This window comes from Marasmius oreades, chromosome 5 (genome assembly GCF_018924745.1).
Source record: "Marasmius oreades isolate 03SP1 chromosome 5, whole genome shotgun sequence".
Lineage (NCBI taxonomy): Eukaryota > Fungi > Basidiomycota > Agaricomycetes > Agaricales > Marasmiaceae > Marasmius > Marasmius oreades.
The window spans coordinates 897,527-918,942 of NC_057327.1; the positions used below are offsets into that span (position 1 = coordinate 897,527).

At 48.0% G+C, this 21,416-nt stretch overlaps 6 protein-coding genes across 6 annotated transcripts; 2 read left to right on the top strand and 4 right to left on the bottom strand.

The window, feature by feature from the left end:
• Positions 1 to 34: 34 nt before the first annotated feature.
• On the top strand, positions 35 to 5,528 carry E1B28_008344 (uncharacterized protein; the record flags this gene model as incomplete). Its single annotated transcript, XM_043153141.1, has 27 exons — positions 35 to 184; positions 243 to 314; positions 372 to 402; positions 467 to 588; positions 639 to 722; positions 790 to 1,802; positions 1,856 to 2,081; positions 2,135 to 2,145; positions 2,194 to 2,336; positions 2,391 to 2,455; positions 2,507 to 2,642; positions 2,706 to 2,728; positions 2,781 to 2,832; positions 2,901 to 2,955; positions 3,008 to 3,126; positions 3,178 to 3,400; positions 3,455 to 3,692; positions 3,743 to 3,848; positions 3,904 to 3,975; positions 4,035 to 4,612; positions 4,662 to 4,712; positions 4,761 to 4,840; positions 4,894 to 4,994; positions 5,054 to 5,141; positions 5,197 to 5,293; positions 5,352 to 5,403; positions 5,461 to 5,528. Exons 1-27 carry the CDS (start codon positions 107 to 109, stop codon positions 5,526 to 5,528), a joined length of 3,984 nt encoding a protein of 1,327 aa, XP_043008425.1. The 5' UTR covers positions 35 to 106.
• Positions 5,529 to 5,722: 194 nt separating this feature from the next.
• Positions 5,723 to 6,620, bottom strand: E1B28_008345 (uncharacterized protein; the record flags this gene model as incomplete). The annotated part of the gene is made up of 4 exons (XM_043153142.1): positions 6,205 to 6,620; positions 6,052 to 6,149; positions 5,861 to 5,999; positions 5,723 to 5,806 (listed from the first exon to the last, which is right to left on the bottom strand). The coding sequence occupies exons 1-4, from the start codon at positions 6,604 to 6,606 to the stop codon at positions 5,723 to 5,725; spliced, it is 723 nt and encodes a 240-aa protein (XP_043008426.1). The 5' UTR covers positions 6,607 to 6,620.
• A 43-nt stretch (positions 6,621 to 6,663) lies between these two features.
• Positions 6,664 to 7,811, top strand: E1B28_008346 (uncharacterized protein). Its single transcript, XM_043153143.1, has 6 exons — positions 6,664 to 6,801; positions 6,860 to 6,868; positions 6,929 to 7,022; positions 7,080 to 7,290; positions 7,350 to 7,491; positions 7,548 to 7,811. The coding sequence occupies exons 1-6, from the start codon at positions 6,682 to 6,684 to the stop codon at positions 7,746 to 7,748; spliced, it is 777 nt and encodes a 258-aa protein (XP_043008427.1). The 5' UTR covers positions 6,664 to 6,681; the 3' UTR covers positions 7,749 to 7,811.
• A 22-nt stretch (positions 7,812 to 7,833) lies between these two features.
• Positions 7,834 to 9,556, bottom strand: E1B28_008347 (uncharacterized protein; the record flags this gene model as incomplete). Its single annotated transcript, XM_043153144.1, has 5 exons — positions 7,834 to 8,406; positions 8,469 to 8,624; positions 8,680 to 8,951; positions 9,014 to 9,448; positions 9,502 to 9,556. The coding sequence occupies 5 exons, from the start codon at positions 9,554 to 9,556 to the stop codon at positions 7,834 to 7,836; spliced, it is 1,491 nt and encodes a 496-aa protein (XP_043008428.1).
• Positions 9,557 to 10,408: 852 nt separating this feature from the next.
• On the bottom strand, positions 10,409 to 11,549 carry E1B28_008348 (uncharacterized protein; the record flags this gene model as incomplete). Its single annotated transcript, XM_043153145.1, has 4 exons — positions 10,409 to 10,973; positions 11,027 to 11,202; positions 11,258 to 11,413; positions 11,466 to 11,549. The coding sequence occupies 4 exons, from the start codon at positions 11,547 to 11,549 to the stop codon at positions 10,409 to 10,411; spliced, it is 981 nt and encodes a 326-aa protein (XP_043008429.1).
• A 400-nt stretch (positions 11,550 to 11,949) lies between these two features.
• E1B28_008349 (uncharacterized protein) lies at positions 11,950 to 17,264 on the bottom strand. Its single transcript, XM_043153146.1, has 7 exons — positions 14,954 to 17,264; positions 14,176 to 14,905; positions 14,019 to 14,119; positions 13,891 to 13,967; positions 12,653 to 13,837; positions 12,485 to 12,598; positions 11,950 to 12,427 (listed from the first exon to the last, which is right to left on the bottom strand). The coding sequence occupies exons 2-7, from the start codon at positions 14,412 to 14,414 to the stop codon at positions 12,134 to 12,136; spliced, it is 2,010 nt and encodes a 669-aa protein (XP_043008430.1). The 5' UTR covers positions 14,415 to 14,905; positions 14,954 to 17,264; the 3' UTR covers positions 11,950 to 12,133.
• Positions 17,265 to 21,416: the final 4,152 nt, after the last annotated feature.

The window sequence follows — 21,416 nt, forward strand, 5'->3', positions numbered from 1 at the left end:
TGGGAATCGTTTCTGGCTTGTTTGGAACGCGTCCTCAGGTTCACGAATCACCACCATCACTACCTTAACGTGTCATTCTACGACCCTCTGCGTTCTGGCCACTGAGATGGTACACTACACTCAGGATCAGGTTCTACAACTCGCAAATTTTCACGTTGGCGGCCTGCGAGGCGAGACGCTCTCAGTACGTTCGCGCATGATTGTTTTAAATTCTAAATGACCTTAATCAATGGATGCCACAGAGCAAAGACATACCAGAAAGCTATATTCTAGAACTCTCGAGTTTTTTGAAAGACTATCCGCATGACTACAACGCGAGCTCTTTGTCTTCTTCTTCTGTCCGTCCGTTGACCCCTATTTTTCCCATTCAGTTTCGCCTAGTAACTCAGCCCAATAAAGGCTGTAAGTACTGTTCCCATCAAACCGTGTTGTCTTTCAGTCCTTTTTGGGCTTACGACGCGTCTAGATGGCAAGTTAAGATGCGATGAGGACAGCTGTCGCAGCGGTCCAATTATAATACTTGATCGAAACAAACAGCTCCAGGACGGCGGTTTGAAGGACGGTGTTGGCTCGCTTTCCAGTTACAAGGTAGGTCTTGCGTTATATCTATGGATGAAAAGTAATCCGACACCTGGCAGATGCACATCAATCGCCACCCATATCACACCCATGCACGAGACTTACGCGTGCAGAAAAAGTTGAAGAATGAAAACACGGAGAACGTAAATATGCTATGCCTCTCTATCTGTACTTAATGTTGATCATCATTCACCTCCTTCCACCCACTAGATCCCATCTTCATTCATCAAGAGGGAGCGCTCAGATACAAAATTAACGAACCTAAAACACGATGCTTCTCCACAACTTAGCGCTCGAGCCTTGCTTTCATCCTCTTCCACCCACACACCTTCCCACTGTGCTACCACAAGTCAATCATCCGCTCCTCTTACCCCCCTCGAAGCCGCACGTCAGCGGGCGAGTAGGAAATCTCTAAGGGCGACGATCAAACCAGAGCCTGCCGAAAGTATCCCCCAAAAACGTCGACTTTCTGACATGAGCGACGAGTGTTATAGTGTTTTAACTCGGCACCCCTCTCTACCGAAACCAGAGCCTACTCAAGCAGTTGCCCAACACAGTCTTCTGGAATCAATAGACAACATTGCACCTGCTAGAGACAACGCTGCCCAGGCTATCAAGATGGATACAGACGGCATTCGGGATCGTATTCACGAACTTACATCACAAATGTCTTCGGTGCAAACTCTTTTGGACAATGCTTTACGAAAAAAGACAAAGACCCAATCTGACTTCACCAGGATACGGCACCATCAAGAAAAGGTTCAAGGACTCGGCCGAGAAAGGGATGAGTTAAAGGACTCCCTTCCTACGATTCCCTTCTCCCCTAGTGAGAGACCTGTAACTTCGGGGCAAGAGATTACTAGTATCAAGCAGGATCTCCATCAACAAGAATCTACCTTGGAACATGAACGGTTCGAGCAGAATCTCGGTCGCTTCCCCATTGCGACTGCTGGACCAAGTTCTGCAGCGTTGGCTCCTCCACCAGTTTTCCACCAGCCTCCACCACCCCAACACCTCTATAATGATAACAACACGGGCCACGGTTTTGTTGGTATTGCAGAAGCCGCGGCGCCTGTTCAGATCTCTATGGCCAACGCTTCCGCGGCGGTTGCCGAGTGCTTCCACAATGGGATCGAGACTGTACACGATCCTTACGATGAAGACGGTAATTTCTATGGACGGGGACGCGACACTTACCAGGGGCCTCAGGCAAAGGCGGACGAGTAAGTTTTGAACTTTATCCCCGGGTCGCTTCCTCCTGAGTTTCCTGTAATAGTATCGAAAAATTTCTGATCGAGGCAGGAAATGCAGAGCAATTTGATGGAAGCGTTACCGTAGACAAGGCTTTGAAAGACCTTGGGCTTTCTTCCATATATGTTCCACTTCCGAACATGGAGGTTGCTCTAATGCCCCACCAAGCCATTGGAGTCGCTTGGATGCATGTAAAAGAGCGCGGGGTGATTAAAGGCGGTTGTCTCGCTGATGAAATGGGATTGGGAAAGGTTCGTATTATCTACCTTCTATCTCTGTCTAGTCTCATGATGACAATTCTTAGACCGTTCAAATGTAAGCAAAGTGTCTCACATCATCAAGCAGGCGCTAACGTTTAATCAGGCTTGCTCTGATGACCATGAATCCATCAACCAATCCTACTTGCAAGACAAACCTAATCATTGCTCCTTTGGCGCTTCTGGACCAATGGAAATTGGAGATTGAACTGAAGACCAACGATGTGTTTAAATGCTTGATTTACCATGGTTCGTCTACGCCACCCCTACGAAGACATGGATCATCCACTCACCTCCTACCAGGAAACAACAAGCCTAAGCGTAAATCCGAACTGCTTTCGTACGATGTGGTCATTACGACGCCTTCTGTGCGTCCACTATATTCAATCCGCGGTTAGTTAATCTAATATTTCAACCAGACCATGGCGTTGGAATGGCCCGATTTAGAGAAAGAAATGAAGCGGGAAAAGGCGACCATGAAGAAGAAGAAAGAAGACGACTTTATAGACGATTCGGATTCGGACGGTCCTACACGAAAGAAGCGGAAGCGAGAGCGTCAGTATCAATTTATAAAGCCTTGTCCAATCATCTTTGCAGAGATTGATACCTACTTCGCAGGTGGCCTGCTCTTTCAAGTTGAAGTAAGGATATCTCTACTGTGTGTGTGATCTTCGTTTTCTGACTTGGTATTAGTTTTATAGGATAATTCTCGACGAGGCACAACTTATCCGTTCGAGGAAGACGCGTTAGTATTGTTTGATGAACACCGGATTCATTTCACTGATGTTTCTCCGTTACTGACGTCCAATTCAGGAGTTTCACGAGCGATTACGGATTTGAGTGCGACGTATAGGTGGTGTTTGACCGGGTACATAAAGCTCTTTCATGCATATGGATCTATTCTGAGCATTGGTCCACAGAACTCCCATCATCAATAGCCTATCGGACGCCTACGGTGTTATCCGCTTTCTTCGGGTCCGTCCATTTTACGATTGGGACGAATTTAACCGGCACGTCGCTCGACTGGAGAAGAAGAGACGTACGCTGCCATAACTCTCTTCCATTACCAAATTTGATCCGTTTCATGTAGCTGACCTTGCAGTTGTTAAGCTACAGAAGATATTTGATACCTTTCTTCTCCGCCGCAAGAAGGACACAATGCTAGACGGGAAGCGCCTGATCGAACTGCCAGCCAGAAATGTTCATCTTAATAGACTTATTTTCTCGGAAGAGGAACGCGAGATTTATGACATGGTCGAACGAAACTCACAGGCCATTTTCAATAGATATCTGCGTGCGGGGACAGTACTCAAGTATGTCGTAATTTTTTGTCGTGATCCTGCCTCTCCCTCATGTATTCCTTGCAGAAACTATCATCACGTCTTGGTCCTCCTACTACGCCTTCGTCAAATCTGCTCACACCCGTGCCTCATACAAGAGGACGGCGGTGCGTTTATCATGCCAGACGAGATTGAGAATGACTCAAGGCCTATGGTCCGGAAGGAACTGGCACGGGCCAGGGACTTGGTATCTCAAGCGTTTGTCATCAAGCTGAAAGAAAGGTTTAAACACGAAGCTCTCGAACGAATCAAAGCCGAGAAGGAGGTAGTGCCGTCTGTTTCCCTAACATAGCCTTATGCTAAGGATCCATTTAGTGTGCGGAAGAAGCCACCGTGTCCGAAGAATGTCCAATATGTTTTGATGCATACAACGCACCCGTTGTGACTCCGTGTGCTCATATTTTTTGCCACGACTGTATTCGTAAGTCTGGATCTCGAGCGCCTTCCTCCTGCCCCATTCTTACTTGTACTATCAGGGGATGTTCTCAATGGCCCGCAAGTGCAGGTTGCTGATGATCCTACCAAATACACAGAAGATGAGCGACCCTGTAAATGTCTTTGCTACAAGCTTATCGCCACCTGTTCTGATGACCATCTTACCACTCAGGCCCTGCTTGTCGTGGTCCAATACACGCCAACAAGCTCTTTAGCCGTTCAGCCTTTGAGCCAACAGATGAAGATTTATTCCCGCCAGAGAAACTAACGGAGACGGATTTGGAGATGGACGAGGTCGATGAATTCCTGGCGCCCAAGAATCACAACCGTAAAGTGAAGAAAGGGAAGAAATTGGAACGCCAAATCTCACTTGAAGATTCGGAAGATATCGTCGACGTCGACGCCATGGAAACCGTAACCGAAGCCGCGGACGGTTCTAGTCAGCCTCGTAGATCAAGCCGGGCCAAGAAAAACACATCTCTCATCGTCATCTCAGATGAGGAGTCTGGTGACGAGGACGAGGATGATAGTATGAGCGACTTTATTGTGGATGATGATGCGGATTTGTACGCTCCTCGTGAACCAAAGAAGAAACTGGGCAAACGGAAGTTCCAGGTTGTTTTGGACTCTGAAGAAGAAATCGACGACACTCCAGAGGAGAAAGAGGTCATTTTTGGGCGGAAGAAGAAACCCAAGACGGCGAAAGAGATCAAACTAACGCCAAAGTTTCTTCCCTCTACGAAGATGAAGGTGTGTTATTGGGTTTGAAAGATTGTCGTCGAATTTACCTTCTCGCTAGTGGATGATAGAAGAAATTGGCAGGTTGGCCAAGGAGAAGCCTGAAGAAAAGGTAGCCCCCCCTTCATACCTTAAAGCGGATTCTTATACAAACCCGTAGATATTGATCATTTCTCAATGGACCGGATGCCTCTCGCTGGTTTCGGACTACCTCCTCGAGTATGGCGTTCGCCATGTCAAGTGAGTCGAGGAACGTTCTGGGCAAACGACGAGCGTTAACTCTTATCCCGAAGATATCAAGGTGATATGAATCGAGTGAAACGTGAGCAGGCAGTTCGAGTCTTCATGTCGAAGGAGAACGCCCCTATTATGCTGATGTCAATGAAATGTGGAGGTAAAGTTATCCTCACCTCCCATGAACTGGAACGATGACTGAAATTGGATTGATTGCAGGCGTCGGTCTCAACCTCACTAGAGGCAACAACGTCATTTCGTTGGACCTTGGCTGGTCTCAAGCAGTCGAAAACCAAGCTTTCGACAGGTAAGTCAAATGATAATGTGTAAGGAGAGCGCGTCAGTGACCCGTCGTATTGAAGAGTACACCGGCTTGGTCAAACGAAGCCGGTTAATGTACAACGCCTTGTAATAGAGAACACCGTTGAGGACCGTATCCTTGCCCTACAAGAGCGAAAGGTGTGCAAATCTATTTCCGACTGCAACGAATAAAATTGTTCAACCCCAATCTCCTTAGCAAAATCTTGCGGACGGCAGTCTTGGTGAAGGCAACGCGAAGAAGATTGGCAGTATGTCTCCGTCTTCACATTTTTCCAAATCTGCAAACTAATTCTGACGTTGCGTAGAACTCTCCGTGAAAGAACTTGCCAATCTGTTCGGACTGGATCATTATGGAAGACTTCTCGCCCAGTAGATCATGATTCACGCTCCACACATCAGAATAGAGCATACATCCTAATTGAAAGGGCTATCTTAGAGATGCTAGTGCACTTTCCGTAAAGTTTATTACACTATTTTATTCTAGTGTATACCTTTTTTTATGTAACTTACTAAATCCTTGATAAATTCTTTTCTTTCTTGATACTCATTGGGAAGGACGAAGCTTGATTATTTTCCAGCACCGGTGGCCTTCTTTAGTTGAGCAATAATGTTATCGATTTCGAGAATATGGCGGTGTGAGAGCTTTTGGAACTGTGAGGAAACAGTCATGCGAGGTATTGGGTCAAGAAGATCAGAGTTGCGTACCTCGTCAAGTTCTATAGAGTGTTTTCCGTACTTTCCTTTCTTAAGACTCGCTTGGTGGTGTTTGCGTATCTGTACTCGAGAGTCCTCAGCCTGTTTTTGGGCAGCTGTAACGGATGCTAGTCTAGCTTCTACTGTTGGTCTACGGAGGACGGTCAAATCGAAAGCAAGACACTTTGAACGAGAGAACATACTTTGGGATAGGAATTTTTATGGTCCTAGTATCGTGTTTCTGAGGCACGATGTTTGGCAGCTTAGCCTCGTAAATAGCTCGCTCGATGTGTTTGAGGTACTACTAAGGTTTTGCTCAAATAAAGAAGGATAGAAAAGACAACACGGCAACTGACCTCCTCATCAAAAACTGTTACCAGTAGTAATGAGCCGTCCCTAACTCCAACAGTGGCGAGTTCCTCGAGCTTATACGAATGGTCGTCCTGAGGCAACTTGACTCTCACTGGTGACAACAACGCAGGAGTGACACGCCCACTTGCACGAGCTTCCGCTGAAGCACACTCTTTGCGGAACCATTCTACAGCTGCCTTCATTTTTTCGTCGCATTTTGTGTAGTCCTCCCAAGCGGCATCGTCCGCAATTGGTCGTTGGGAGCCGGGCACTAGCTTGGCGGTGGATTTCGTGGCTTTTGCAGCGTAATGCCTTCGAGGTATAGGCGAAAAGCCGGTCAAGATCTGTTTTGAAGCAAAGGATTGCACAAGAGGTCTCAACAGCAGGAGACCCCGAGTCAACACCATGGCGGACGGCGAAGAGAACGGTGAAAGAGAGTTCAAGTGGCAGTGCAACCGGATTGCCTGTGATCAGCTGTGATCATGGCCGCGGACAACGTAGAAGATATTCTCAAAGATTCACTTTCATTCTTTGGAGGAGAGCCCATCGCGGATAGAGATATCATTTCTTATGGGCCTCTTCAACTGACAGTCGCCCTCAAAGTGCGTGGTGCCTTTGCTAGTACACGACTCTCGACAAAAGTTCAGTCGTAAATTTCAGGAAGGAAAGGTGAACTGTAAACCACTTTACTCAATCAGTTCTTTTTCTGAACCGCTTGCTTTGCGTCAGGCCAACACCCTTCTCGCAGATCATCTGTTCTCACCCTCTCTGTTCCTTGCCGAACGTATCGAGCGTGGACTGATTCCTTTTGCCGGGCGTACAAGTTCGTGGTGCATCTTTCTAGCCCTTTGCCCAAAGGTTGATAGTGTTCTTTCCTCAGCTATAGAGCTTGGATCTGGATGTGGTTTACCATCACTGTTGATGGCAACGAGAAAGGAACCACCGACACTGGTTGTTGTAACCGATTATCCAGATGAAGGAATACTTGGGAATCTCAAGGAGAACGTGTCTCGGAACGCCTCCCAATATTCGAATGAATGTAAAGTCATCCCTTTGGGATACGACTGGGGAACGGATACTTCACACCTAAAGTATTTGGGATCAATATTCTACCCAGTGGGACAAACGCCAGCTAAAACCTGATCATCAGGTCCTTGTTATCACCAACCCAGGATGGTTTCGATATCGTGATACTTTCCGATCTGTTACATTTCAACAGTTCACACAATGCACTTGTGAAATCCTTGTCACTTTTACTCTCAAAATCATCCCATTCTGTGGCCTACATTGCGGTATGGCGTATTTCACCCTACAGGTCCCATCTTGCTTAGCTTTTCTTATTCCACAGGCAGGAAAATACACTTACCCACACGTTTGCGAGAATTTTATAAGGCTTGGACGAGATGCTGGATTCGTGATAGAAGAACTGTTACCAACTGCAGAGGAATCAGAATGGTTGGGCGAATGTCAAGTTGGTGATTTTGACAAGGAGGCCCTCTCTATCAGAAAGGCAGTTTGCCGCTTCTGGACTAGTCGATGGTCTATGTAGAATAGAGGGTATGCATATTCGTCTAACTAGGTACACGTTCAGTATACACGATAAATACCAACTACTGTGCATCAAGGTTGCTTTTTCAAGCCAAGTAAACTGCAACATCATCAAGGAAAGTGTACGCGGTCAACTTTCCTCCCGTGAACGCGAGTTCGTCGTTCCCCCGTGCGACGACAGAGACCTCATAGTAGGTCCATTGAGAGTAGCCAAGGTTAAAAGTCCGGACAGGTTGACCGTTCCAGTTCACGGTCAAGAAGGCATCTTTCTCTAGATCCGGCCCACTATAGGTACTCGACGCGAACCACTGGATCTTGTACGTCTTTCCAGCCACCGTGTGGAGTGGTTGAGCGGGTTTCAAAGTTCCAGAAAATATGTCGGAACCGGAAGCAGATCCCAAAATGACAACACCGTTACCGGAATGAGCGTAGGGTTTGTAGTGGAAAATGGTCGCATCGAGGGTACCACCAGCAGGGCTGACTCCGACCCAGTTGCTGGTGGTAGTTGTATAGCAGAAATCCGAACCGTCGGCACACTGATATGCCTCAAAGTTACCATCAGCGACGAGGTTTGTGCGGCGGTATCCTCGCGATTCAGTGACTTTCAGATCGCCCTGACCATAGTTGACAGCGGTAGACGCATCGGCTGGAAGGTAGTACTAGAATAGAAGTAAGATAAAATTAGAAGTGTGTATGTACTTCGATGATCACATCAACATACCATGGAACAAGTGTAAGTTCTCGGCTTGTCAGTGATAACGGCCCTCCATATGTTGAAGAAGGCGCAGGCACCCCCCTGACCATCGTACCCACGGGTATTACATAGGTCGGCGCATGCTTGTACGTCATACCGGTCGAGGAAAGCAAAGCCCATGTACTGGAAAAGAGGTTAAGAATCAAATACGTATGGATCAAAGCTACGGAGGACTTACGCCAGGAGCATTGTTAGCACCATCGAGAGGACCAAAGACAGGCTCGAATCCGTCCGGAGTAGAGGGGTCAACGAAACTCTTCTTTGCCCATCCGCTGCTCTGTTGCATGTAAGTCAAACCTGATGGGGGCGCCTTCAATTGTTGTCCCCCCAAGTTCGTCTTTTCGTTGGCGGTATGGACATCTCCATAGACAGCGCATTTCAAATTGGATTTTTCTGAGAAAACGTCGTCGAGGAGGTCATTGTTGAACTCGTAATAGAGGTTTGCGAACACTGTTGAGATTAGGATTCGCCATCAGTTCTCTGAGCTCAAAATCAACGTCAATGGTACCTACCACACTCCGAAACGCGATCACAGAAGTCGAGACACGGATCAACGCTATAGGTGCTGTTGGGAACGACGGTGTAGGTCAGGTACGCAGTACCCTGGATAGACCCGTCTCTGTCGTTCGGACCAGTTCCCGTTCCGGAAAAGACCTGTTCGTAGCCGCTGTTGGTACGCTTGATGCGTGTAACTGGGAAAATTCCTCGACGAGCAAAGTTCCCGCTGGACACAGCGACACTCTCAGAAAGAATATTTCCGTCCACAGCTGTCACAGCTGTCTCTGGAGGTGGCAAATTCGGAGGCGCGTCGCCTGTAGCACCACCAGCCTGATTCACCGAGGCAGCAGTATCGATGATCTTCCCGGAATCCGTTGGCTTGTCATCAAGTCCGAGCGTGTTATCATTCGAATTGGGTACCCCGCGGTCGATGGGATAGACAATGGCATCTACGTGAAGATGTAAGGGTTAAATAAAGAACGGAAAGAGGGCTTTGACGTACTAGCACAACTGATAGCAAGAGTGGCGAAAATAACCCAACGTGCAGCAGAAAACATCGCGAGCCAAAGCTTTGAGAGTGGTGTAGCTAGTTGGGAACGAGATGATGTTATCAAGAAGTCCTCAAAGAGAGGTACTTATACCGACTGACAACAATTAGACAACGTCAGATAATGTAGTCATTCCCGACACGGTACCTGGCGGTATCCTAGATAGATCTCCCACCGAGATGATTGAGCGTTATCCGCCTCGACCTTACAACATGCACAATCGTACAAAAAGGCCCAGGCTTTGACGCGTATCTTGGACGAGGGCCGCGAACTTCATCTTCACGAGTCGTCGGAGATGTGCCTATGATGGACGTGCAACTAAAGCTGGTGCCTAAGGGCAGACACTTCATGAATGTCCAGGAACAGGGAGGTACCAACAAAGGTAGAAGTGCGAGCGTCTTCTCATGACGGACAGTTGGCGAGAGTTGGGGATACACCGTGTCAACGCACATGAAAATGTGGTGAAATTGTACCGCAGCCTGTCAAATCCGCATCAAAGGGAGACGAAACAAAAAGAGAGGAAAAGAAAGAGAAAAAGAAACACGAATTGACTGTAGCTGAAATAGCGCTTAGGGCCGCCTTGATTGAACCGAGACGTCACTGTATTAGCACAAGGAACGACCGGCACCCACTTGTCGCCACAATTGAACTTGACATGCGCATCTGGTTATTCTGAATTCATAAATGCCACGTCCCTGGAATTCAAAAACGTCACTCGAGGTGTCGCAGATTCAAAAATAGAAAGAGATGATGGCAGGCAGAGTACCACGTCGAGTCGTAAGATGGAACACTTCTTGATTGAAGGAGAAAGAGAGGCATCACGGATTGCAGTGGATGGACACAAAAAATTCATGATATTTTTCATCCAAAATGTTTATCAAGCTCGTCGTAGATCACGAATATTATTGCGCTGCTCGGTACCGATCGCGCCACGGTAATGCCGCATCCAGCATAAAGACCTCTGATGCCTTGTGCCCGATACAACGCCTTGAGTGTACCTAGGAAGGTGGGTTTAGAGGCATGGGATCCGGCATGTTTTGGCCGCAAATCTTCCTCCGTTTGCATGGTGCTCTTCACAGTGTCAGCGGGAAAGCAGACAAAGTTGAACATTGCACCAGCGCCAGCCCCTGATATGCCAGATTCCAGAGGCGTAAGCCGTAAAGAGGGTGGATCGGGGTGAGATGGATCTATCCGGGAACGACGCTGTAAGAGCTTCGTAGCGAGGAACTCCTTAGTGCCAAACCACGCTGCTGTACCGCCAGTCTCACGTATAAGGGTCCCGGTTTGACCCAGCCACAGCCCTCGAAGACCGGTGGTTCGTATGACCGATGTCAATACAGCTATGGGACCAGGAAGTGGACCTGATGACTTCGTGGAGACGAGCATCTGGACTTGCATCTTGCATTTGACCAGTTCTATGGGTGTGCTGCGATTTCTGTCAGAATTCAAAAACGTGCCGCGACAACAAAGAGTACGCACAGAGCAAAGCTTGTGGCTGCACCAGCACCTGCAGCAGCTACACAGATCAAAGGAAGAGGGAGCGGTTCGGACTCGCGAATCCCAGAAGTTTTTCGTAATAGCCTTTGAAAGATTCTATAGGACATAAATAGGGTAGCATTTTCGGCCATTGCACCAACTACAGGAGCTGGAAGACCCTGGAAAACGCGGTGTTAAAACGAGACGAGCCGGCGAAAAAGAAATGTTACTCACTCGGTACAAACCCTTCACGCCTTCATATTTCCATGTCTTGTACAAGCAGTCTAAGGGGCCTTTGAACCTCGCCGACGAGTCTAAAACCTGCGATTGCAGGCGCACTTTTGTTAGATCGAACGGATGTTCGAATACTTTGGACACCATCCCTGCGAGCTAAGGCAAATCAAACCAGTCGAGTCAAACCCTCAGTCGCATGACAACTCACACTCCCAAAAGCAATATCTTTGAAGGCCTGGACAGTGGTAGACACAGAAGAGTTGGGTTCAAGTACATCGTTCGGAACGTCCATCTGTAGTCGGGTCTGGGAGGCGATTTTCGGGAGGGCCTGGATATTCGCTTGAACGTAAAGGAAGGGTGTAGAGTAGCTAACAGCGCATTTTAATGAGGGAAGATAGCTGCTGTTGGACGTTGAACAGCAGGCAGCTGTGCTCGCAAACTGAGTGAGGTGGTGTTTGTAAATAAAATTTTACTTTGTCAGATAAGATAACACGGCCGCATAGGTAGTACGCGTACGATAAATTTTCTCAAGATTCTTTGGTTCCCTATGCTCATCATACTCTTCACCAGAAAACCTGGCGGTATAGTTTGTAGAGCCGAGGAGCCGCCCACACCAAATCTACAGCATCCCTTCCCTCTTCCGCACGTCCATTTCTATCTCATCCTGAAACCGAATGAGACCGACAGAAGAAGGTTGACAATGATGTGTTGGGAGTAACTTGTGCAAAAATGAAACAGAGGCTGTAGCTTTGAACATGTAGCTGTCATCAGATACACAAGCTCAAGTATTGAAAACTATCGATGTATTCTTGAGTGCCATAATAATTTTTCCAAGTAAGGGGCTTGGACATCGCAGACATTATAGGAACGTAGACATCACCATTCAAAATCATCCCAGGGAAGCCATATATCGTCCCGACGTACGGCAGAACAGAGCTCCGGCATGTCATATAATTCCATCCAGAGTGGATCGGTTCGTCGAAAATGCCAAGCTATATTACCCAAACCTGACCGCAACCGAGAGAATGCGAAATCGACGAAGACAAGGGCAGGCTCAGCATTCCCGTCTGGGTCAGTGACCCAGTTTACAAAGATGTGACCGAGATCCCAGTCATCTTGGAGGACCCCTCCGTACAGAAGAGTTCGCACACCGTGACGGAGTCGACGGACCTTAGAGGGTATCAATATCTCAGCACAAATGTTTTTGGGAAGAGAGCCAGGACACACCAGATCATTCTTCAAGTTCTCTGTCAACTGGTCCAGTTGAAGATCACACAACTTGGTTCCCTCAATGATTTCTGAGAAGAAACCCCAGATTTTCCTGCCATCGGGAAGAATGAACTAGGAGAATCATTCGTTAGCGTGGCATCGACTGTTCGAAGTGAGGGGATATACTTGGTGAAATCCGTAAACATGCGGTAGTAGTGTACCTTGGAGGTACTGCAGGTGTTGATAAACTGCGTGCTCCCGACGCATCATGTCGCTCGCAGCATGGAGATTGAGATATGGATTGCATTCCAATTCCTTGTACTCATCGAGTTCTGAGGGGTCGAACACGGGGAAAAAGACCTCATCAAAAAATTTGAGGCAAATTCGGGTTTCGCACGTTGACGACGAGTTAGTGTTGCCACCCCTACACAAGCGTCCGAAAAACACTTGAGAAAATGTGTTGGGCTTGGCCCGCACAATTTGGTCGATACGGAAAGATAAGAGAAGTGTGTGGGCATGCCGAGTTCGACGAGTGGAGTGACTTGGAGTTGATGAGTGCAACGAACCAATGAATGGAACGAGGCGAACAAGTGACAGAAGAAAGCGAATGAATGGAACGTGGCGAACGAGATTACGCCCAAACGTTAAGATCACTGAACAGACGAGGAAGATTTGGAAAAACAAGCTTCCCTCCGAGTCCCTTGAGTTAGTACCACAACCGTTGAGGAAACGGTCAATCTCCACCCGCCGCGATCGAGGGCGTGTCATGATGAGGTGTAGAGACACTTCTGGTGGCTTCTGCAGGGGGAGGCTAGAGGAAAATATCGGCTCTCTCTCTATGAATGCGTCCACATCCACCTGCAACAAATCCCCGACTACAAGGGGATGGGAGAGAGCCTCTTGCATTGATCTCGCCTTCCAATCCAAGAACCAACGTGCATCTGGTAGATGACGCCGCATCGTAAATAGGTCGAAATCGGAGAATCCGGATGGTTCTGGGTTGATAGCGATGGGCATTCCAGCTTTAGTTTCGTTCAGAGCTCCCCGAAGTATCTCACCCTCCATTCTCGGATTGAAACGATCTCCCTCAGGCGCCACTTCGTTGAGTAAACCTCCCAGTATGCATCGTAGGGATATATTTCCAAGATTTAGGCGGTCATAGATGATGGCACTTTCACCTGGATAAGGACTGAGTTCGCGCACAATACATGCTTGTAGTTCGTCCGTGAGCACCAAGCGTTGAGGACTATAGATGTTGCATAACTCATGGATCTTCCGGATGATCTGCAAATTCTTCGTGCAGCAAAATTTACAGACCTTGCCACCTTCATCAGGGAAAAGGAAGTCTAGCCAGCATACTGCACCCCTCTTCTGAGCACAAGCATGGAATCAGGTCAGAAGACAGGTTGCCGAGGTGAACTTACAACCACCAACAAACAAACCAACACTTTTTTTGTCTGCCACTTGTCGTTCGACGTCCAAAACGTTACCTCGGTGAAGGCTAAAGAACCGATTAGAGACAACACATACGTGAGGATATATTGTAGTATACCGGGTGAGGTGTTCAGCTCGTAGGAGAGTTGAGAAGCTTGGAACATATACTTCTCGGCGAAACACATAACAGGTATGATGTACTTCTTCTCAAAACTGTCACTTTAGTCGCAAATCAGACCACGTCTCAAGAATACATTTTGAGGAATATGACCCACCTCATGATAGTCCGAGGAATAGTCAAAGTGTGGTAACGCAGACTTGCAGTGGCTGCACGAAACGACTCTGTGCGATGGTGGCGAGTGGGACGACCTTTTCGGAAAAAGATGCCATCTTCAAGAAGAGGGGTGCAAGAGCAGGATGCGCAGCCAGAAGGGTCAATCCCGGAGTCGGATACCAACGAAATAGGTTCACAGAAGACTTGGTACACGGAAAGCTCACGCATAGTGTCTGCCATAGCGGTTATCGATTACTTAAGGGGAAAAACCCGTGACACCATATGAAACCCCTTAGTAGCATTAGCCTGGCTAGCCGATCTGTACTGAGCAAAGAAGATAGTCGTGCTTTGCTATCAGTGTACAGCCTGGTAGTAGGGGCGGGGGGTAGCTTCGTGATCCCCCAAATTCAAACTCCGCGCACGCTTCACGTATTACTTGTCAAGGTGTTAGAAAGACACCGTAGCCATCCTCATTTTACCAGTTTCGACAGTCTTTTTTCCCAACGGAAATCCAAACTCTAACACTCCAACCAACTTCATCGTCAGCTTTCATTTTCACTGCATGAATCCTCAACGTCAACCCAATGTGCGTTTGTTGCGATATCGTCCAGACGCTCGTTACGCGCTCGTCGGACTTTAAATTTGGGGATCACGAAGCTACCCCCCGCCCCTACTATAGTAGCATTGGCGCTCGAGGTACATAGAGAATATGGACCATGATGGTCGCCAATCTGCAGAAACAAGAAGAACAGGTAACTCTCCAGAAAAGATTGACATACCATGAACGCCATTGCATGAGCTCTAAATCATCGGAAGTTTCAGTCATGGTCATGTCATGTCAATGCTGGAAGGAAAAGGCAGTTGTTGCTTCGGTGACTTTGAATGAAGGCCCATATTCTTTCATGAAGGATCGGTCGCACCGGAAAGAGACCTCTCGTACCAAGCAATTTTCTTTTCCTCTGTCCATGAATGCTGAAGCGCTGACATGTCCTTGTGGAATTGGTGCATAGTTGGGACCAGTACCGGCAGAAGAGGTGGTGAGCGCTTCGGCCCCGGTAACGTGTAATTTGCGTCACAGATTCGCACTACCATCATCTCGAAATCTCCCACGCTGAAAACTCGCTACTCTCAATGGACAACGGCTGGATTCCACCAAACGACTCTTTCTATGAAGAAGGTAATAGTGAAGGAGAAGATGAAAATCGGGCAGAGATCGACATAGAACAGGAAAAGGGTAAACAGAAGGAGAAAGAATCGACTGAGACATCTGCGACAGAGGAGCTGGCAGCTTGGAAACAGAAAGAGTATTTGGCACAGCAGGAAGTGGAACAAGCTAGACTGGCCTTGGAGGACACCCTACCACAACGCACGCCATCACCACGACATCTCGCCACGTCTTCAAGGTCATCCTCTCGTGCGGTACAGAAGCGCTTGTCGACCGGAAAATACAGCTTCTCCTACACAACACCGTCCATCTCTCGTCCCTTCCCTATGCTTCCCTCGAGTTCTTCGTCCCTTCCTGACCAATATGCGCCTCCGCGCCGCGCCACCGCCAAACCCAGGCGCACACATCCTTACGGCACTCGTAACAATCCTGTCTCCAATTCAAATTCGTTCGCACCCATTCCCTCAACGTCGCGCAGTAAAACCGGACAGACTGCTACTTCCTGGAGGAAGATGTCCTCTCACTGCGCAACTCATAGGGAGACAACGTTAGCACCGGGTAGTGACCTCCCACGATCTGCAACGCTCGCCTCCAGCAATCGACGCACGGGCTCCAACGTGTCTCACATTACAGAGAAAGCGTCATTGGCTCCTTCATCCATTTCGTCACCGGGTCCTCCCCAGGCTGTGTCTCATGTCTCACCTGGGGAAATGTGCTTGCGACGTCCTCGGCCGACAGGTGATATCACAGATGTCGAGGAGGAAAGACCACGCAAGAAGCAACGGACAGAGAGCGTTGCAGATCTGGTGGAACCGCTGTACCCGTCATCCTCATGTCTGGAAAAGTGCAAACAGTCGTATAAACAAGAAAAGGCAAAGACGTCATGTAACCGTGTAGAGAAGAATACGATCCGGTTGGAGGAACTCATGCGGGAAAGGATTGGGATAATGCAACAGGAATCGCGTTCGCTGCGTGATCAGGTGCAGCAGAAAGGTGAAGAGTCTCGACTGCTACGTGACAGAATTGAGGTATTGGAGAATGCCATGGTGACTCACACGAGTCCGGTTGACACTTCTGCAATTTCTCAACCTTCCGATATCGTCACTGGTATCCTCCGTTTGTTGTCAGATCGAGTCCTTTCTTCCAATGTCGCTACAGGAACTTCGCTTACACCTGTTCCGACATCGACTCAAGACACACTTCAAACCCGTTCCGTCACTCCGTGTTCACCGGCATCTGCTTGCACACCGACTCCGTCTCCACCATCGCGCTTCATCACCACGTCTCCCTCTTTAACAGACGACATGGTCTATAGCGACTTGGAAGACCACATGCCTGGTCTCCCTTCTCCCCCTTCCGATAACACCACTGTACCTTCGCTACTCAACAGGATGGGTATACCGTCGATAGAGGAACCTTTCCATCCTACAGTATCATCGTCATCATCTCTACTCAGTCGATTGGAACTTGATAACTCACCTCTCCCATCTACGTCAACGTCAACACCGCGACCTGATACAAGGGTATCGGCTAAAACATCGATGCCTGCAATGCCTCGAGAGGATTCGGTGTACGTAGTACTGAAGGGCTTCTCGCATAAACCACGACAGCTTACACTTCGAACGGCATTGGAGAATTGGATGGATACCATACAGTGGGTTACGGGAACTATGCTTCCCCGACCGACAACTATTGGAAATCCGACATCTCACCGACGTTGCCGCCTGGATTTCGGGTCTCGTACTGAGGCTCTTCGTTTCATTCTCTTATGGAATGATAATATCCATACTGTACCTGCTGCTCGTAATATTCACGCTACCCTGGTGGACCCCTCACCGGAAGTGGACGTTGCTGTATCTAATACTACTTCTTATAGTGATGAAAACCCCACTTCCTCCTATGTCTTCAGTTGGAATATCAGAGGGTCGCTAGATGCAATGCTGAACGACATGGCGTGCAGACAAATGCTGGAGCAGAACGATATTATTATGCTCCAGGAAACCCATCTCTACGAAAATGAACACTGCCCTTCCCTGGACGGTTATGTAACGTTTTCGAAAGCGAGACCGTCCTCGTCTCTGAAATCGCCGTGGGGTGGAGTTGCGACTATGGTAAGAGCGTCATTAAATCCAGTCTTGCGGGAAGAATTTTGTGGCCCGGACCTTCTTGTAGTGGATGTTGCGGGAACCCTGTTCTTCAATGCTTATATCCTTCCATCGAACTCCAGAACGGATTGGAGAGTTTGGACAGATATTCATCCACTAGACGCACTGAAAGCGTCCATCGCCCTTGCAGACATGCTTGACTTGCCATTTATGGTCTTTGGGGACTTGAATGCACGGACAGCCTCCAGAGTTCCGAATGCAGACCACCCTCATCGGACATCTGTGGATCACGTCTCTGATGCTCGTGGTAATTCGTTAATTGAAATATGTGAACAATACGACTTGACCTTGCTGAATGGCTCTGATGGCATACCAGGAAACCATGATGGTTGGACTTCCTATCAGAAAAAGACTGCCACTGACACGGGGACAGTGTACTACATGATGGCAGTTGTGGACTACGTCTTGGGCTCGTCTGCATGCGTTCCCAGAATTGGTAACCTTGATGTATCGCCGCGAACAGCCTGGTCTGACCACGCCATCTTATCGATGGCTTACTTATGGCCAGTGGAAAAAGAAATGGATCACTTCCCTGCTCAAAAGACGTCTGGTACTGTGAAACGACCAAAATTTGCAGTACCGCTGGTCACCGATTTAGACAAAATGGTAAATGACCTCGTCACAAAAGACACACCCTCCCTATCTGAAAACCTGGAACGACTATATGGAAAAGCAAGAGCTATCAACCACGACGATTCCTCTGAATATTTAGTTGTGTATACTGACGGCTCTTGTAAAAAGAATGTCTTTGGCGATAGTGCAGGGTCTGGAGTATTCTATGGACCCAATAATGCACATAACGTCGCGCTTCGAGTTCCGGGGCGTCAGACTAATAATCGGGCAGAGTTATATGCTATATTAGCGGCCATTGTATTTGCCCCATCAAATCGGCCCCTTCGCTTACACACAGACTCCCAATATGCAATAAAGTCTCTTACTTACTGGGCCCCGAAGAACGATGCATGTGGATGGAAGTGTGAAAATGGAGATCTGCTACAAAAGATTGTACGTTGGATTAGGAGTAGATCAGCGCCGATTTCCCTGCACTGGGTAAAGGGTCATGCACAGGACCACCATAACGATGCTGCAGACCGACTCGCAAAAGAAGGAACCAACATGCCAACACCATCTCTGTCCTCCTGTTTAGACGGGGATCATATTGTTATCCCACCAATCGCCCTCCTGGCAGATGTCTCGCCAACACCATCTCCATACACCGCAAAAGTCTATACAAATCTACCAGAGGCACCTCCTCATTCTCAGAACAGAGTCTCCAAGGATGTGGCGTATTCTCGTAAAAGTCATCGAGGACGACCCTATAAAAGACAGACTCAGCTCTCGCTTCTCAACAAGTTACAAACTGCAGCGGAGAACCCAAACAAGTTCTGGTGTCTATACAAGCACCTCCGATATCCACGGTCTCCCCCCGTGTCGACGACGGTCACACAGCTCAAAGACATCTTTATTCCTCGAATGAATCCACCCGACCCTGATACCTTCAACTTCAATAAAGCGAAATTAAAGGAACATGAGATGTCCATGTCAACACGTCCTCTCCACACCACCCACTCTATTCGCTTTCCAGAACTAAATTCAAAAGTGACTGCCACGGATGTCCAGGACATGAAAGCATATTTGAAACGACGACACCATTCGGAGACAACGGGCATTGATGACACACCATACTCGTTGATAATGGAGATCGACAACGACGAACTTTGTGCATTACTAAATGCATGTTTTGATTCGGGCTCTGCCCCTAGCGCATGGCTCACTACCCTCATTGTGGCGATTCCAAAAGCAGGAAAAGATACGTCGAACCCTGCAAACTATCGTTCGATTGCACTTGAAAGTTGCTTTTTGAAGTTCGCAATGCTGTTGGTGCACATGAAGTTAACGTATTCAGCAGAACAGGCAGGCATAATCCCTCCTTCACAAAATGGATTCCGACCAGGTTACCGTACCTGCAATAATGCATTTGTCCTTCGCACATTGATAGAAAAATCGATGGCATCTCAACAGTCTCTCTATGTCGCGTTCATGGATGTATCGAACGCTTTCCCATCGACTAACCAAGCAGTGTTGTGGGATAGACTTACAAACTATGGAATCACAGGACGGTACTTCGACTGGTTACGAACAGTGTATGATAAAATGGTCTATATGATTTCCTTGGAGAACGAGCTGTCTGAAGAGTTTAGATCATTGTCAGGAGTGCTGATTGGGGACCCGGTATCGCCCATTTTGTGGAATCTGTACCTTGCGTCACTGCATTTCCCTCTTGATCCAGATGACATCGAACTACAGGGGATGCATGTGTCCCATCTGGAACATGCAGATGACATGGTCATCATATCGAGAACAGCGTCAGGATTGCAGCGACATCTGCAAGAGCTAGAACGTTGGTGCTACAACAACTTCTTAGCCCTCGATCCACACAAATCAAAAGTGATGATCTTTGGAAACCTACCGCGAAATAATCCGCCTTCTTTCAGTATACGTGGGATGGACCTTGCCATAGTCTCCTCTTATAAATATGTGGGCATTAACTTCTCGTCAACAGAGAGGGACATGTTTGCCGACTTGTACAAAGCAAAAGCAAAAGCGGCATTAGCATCTGCCCAGGGAGTGTTCGGTACGGACCGATTACTTGGACGACACCGCCTCTCTCCATCTATCCGTCGAAATTTATACACGGCACTGGTAGACTGCCACCTCATAAGTGGTTGTGAGGTGGCGTTGGATGTCGGAAAACAAGGACCATCACGGCTGCTCGATGTTCAAGTGGCCTTCCTCAGACGGATGTTGGGTATCTCCAGACGGTCAATATTGGCAGTACTATACACAGAGACTGCTATATATCCCATCCTCGTTAGAAGATTGATATTGGCATTGAGGTACCTTTCCTATCTTGTCACTCGTACACCACCTGTCTCTGGTACTCATCACCTCACCACACTCGCGTTGCGGACCAGCAGTGATCTGCAACAACAGGGCTATACTTCTTGGTTCGCTGACCTTGACTTTGTACTCTTCAAACTGCCTTCGCTACAGGGTTCCTTCCTTCGTTTGCCGCCACTTGAGGACATCACGGTCGACGTTATAAAAGACCTGATCAAAAATGTCAGTTCGTCCACTTGCAGCCACCTACAGATGGATGTGAACTCCTTTCCTCGCCTGGCGCTTCTTCGCGATCGCCTAGAACCGGTGGATCCAAAAGGAAGAGAAAAGGCAAAGAAACATACCTTATTCCTACGCCACTACCTCTGCAAAGTCGCCAACTACAAGCATCGTATAGCTATCACACGTTTATTGTTGGGAGATTTCGTTCCGTGGGTCTTCAAGGCGTCTCCGGGTCAATTACCAGCAATTGGCGATATTCGAGGACGATACTTGTGTCAAGCTTGTTCTCGTCACTATGAAACCCCAGAGCATGTGTTCTTTCGGTGTGTGGCTGATGCAGACATATCGCAGTATCGACAACAGTTTACCGACAACCTGCCTATGCCGTTTCGTTCATCACTGCCCAAGACGGAACTGGACGCTTTTCATTTTCTTAAAAAGTGCGTTTACTCGTGGCAGCTGGTTCCTATGGTGGCAAAATTTGTTCATTACGTGGTGAATAAATGGCGAGACCGCATACAACACCATGAGTTGTGGTTTGAAGAAGATGGCAGAGAGAGTGGTGAGGACAGTGTTGAAGAAGATCTGTGTCGAGTGTCTGACTCCGACGTCGAACTCGAACCTGATGACGAATCATGGTGACCGTGGTAACGGAGACCATTTTGCATATACGGTGGAAAACTAATAGCGGAACTCGGTGACAATTTGAATTTGACTATTCACTAGCGGTTCCCAGTGCATATCAGTATGTACACTCATATCGTGTGTTACTACAAGGCTGCTAATCGC

What these genes read in the sequence shown, in the direction of transcription:
- E1B28_008349 (XM_043153146.1), bottom strand. Translation starts at nt 14,414, where the DNA reads ATGGCAGACACTATGCGTGAGCTTTCCGTGTACCAAGTCTTCTGTGAA. An exon ending in ATTCCTCGGACTATCATGAG is followed by an intron (nt 14,120 to 14,175) that starts GTGGGTCATATT and finishes TTGCGACTAAAG; the next exon opens with TGACAGTTTTGAGAAGAAGT. An exon ending in ATGTTTACGGATTTCACCAA is followed by an intron (nt 12,599 to 12,652) that starts GTATATCCCCTC and finishes TGATTCTCCTAG; the next exon opens with TTCATTCTTCCCGATGGCAG.
- E1B28_008346 (XM_043153143.1), top strand. Translation starts at nt 6,682, where the DNA reads ATGGCCGCGGACAACGTAGAAGATATTCTCAAAGATTCACTTTCATTC. An exon ending in TCCTTTTGCCGGGCGTACAA is followed by an intron (nt 7,023 to 7,079) that starts GTTCGTGGTGCA and finishes TTCTTTCCTCAG; the next exon opens with CTATAGAGCTTGGATCTGGA. An exon ending in ACGGATACTTCACACCTAAA is followed by an intron (nt 7,291 to 7,349) that starts GTATTTGGGATC and finishes CCTGATCATCAG; the next exon opens with GTCCTTGTTATCACCAACCC.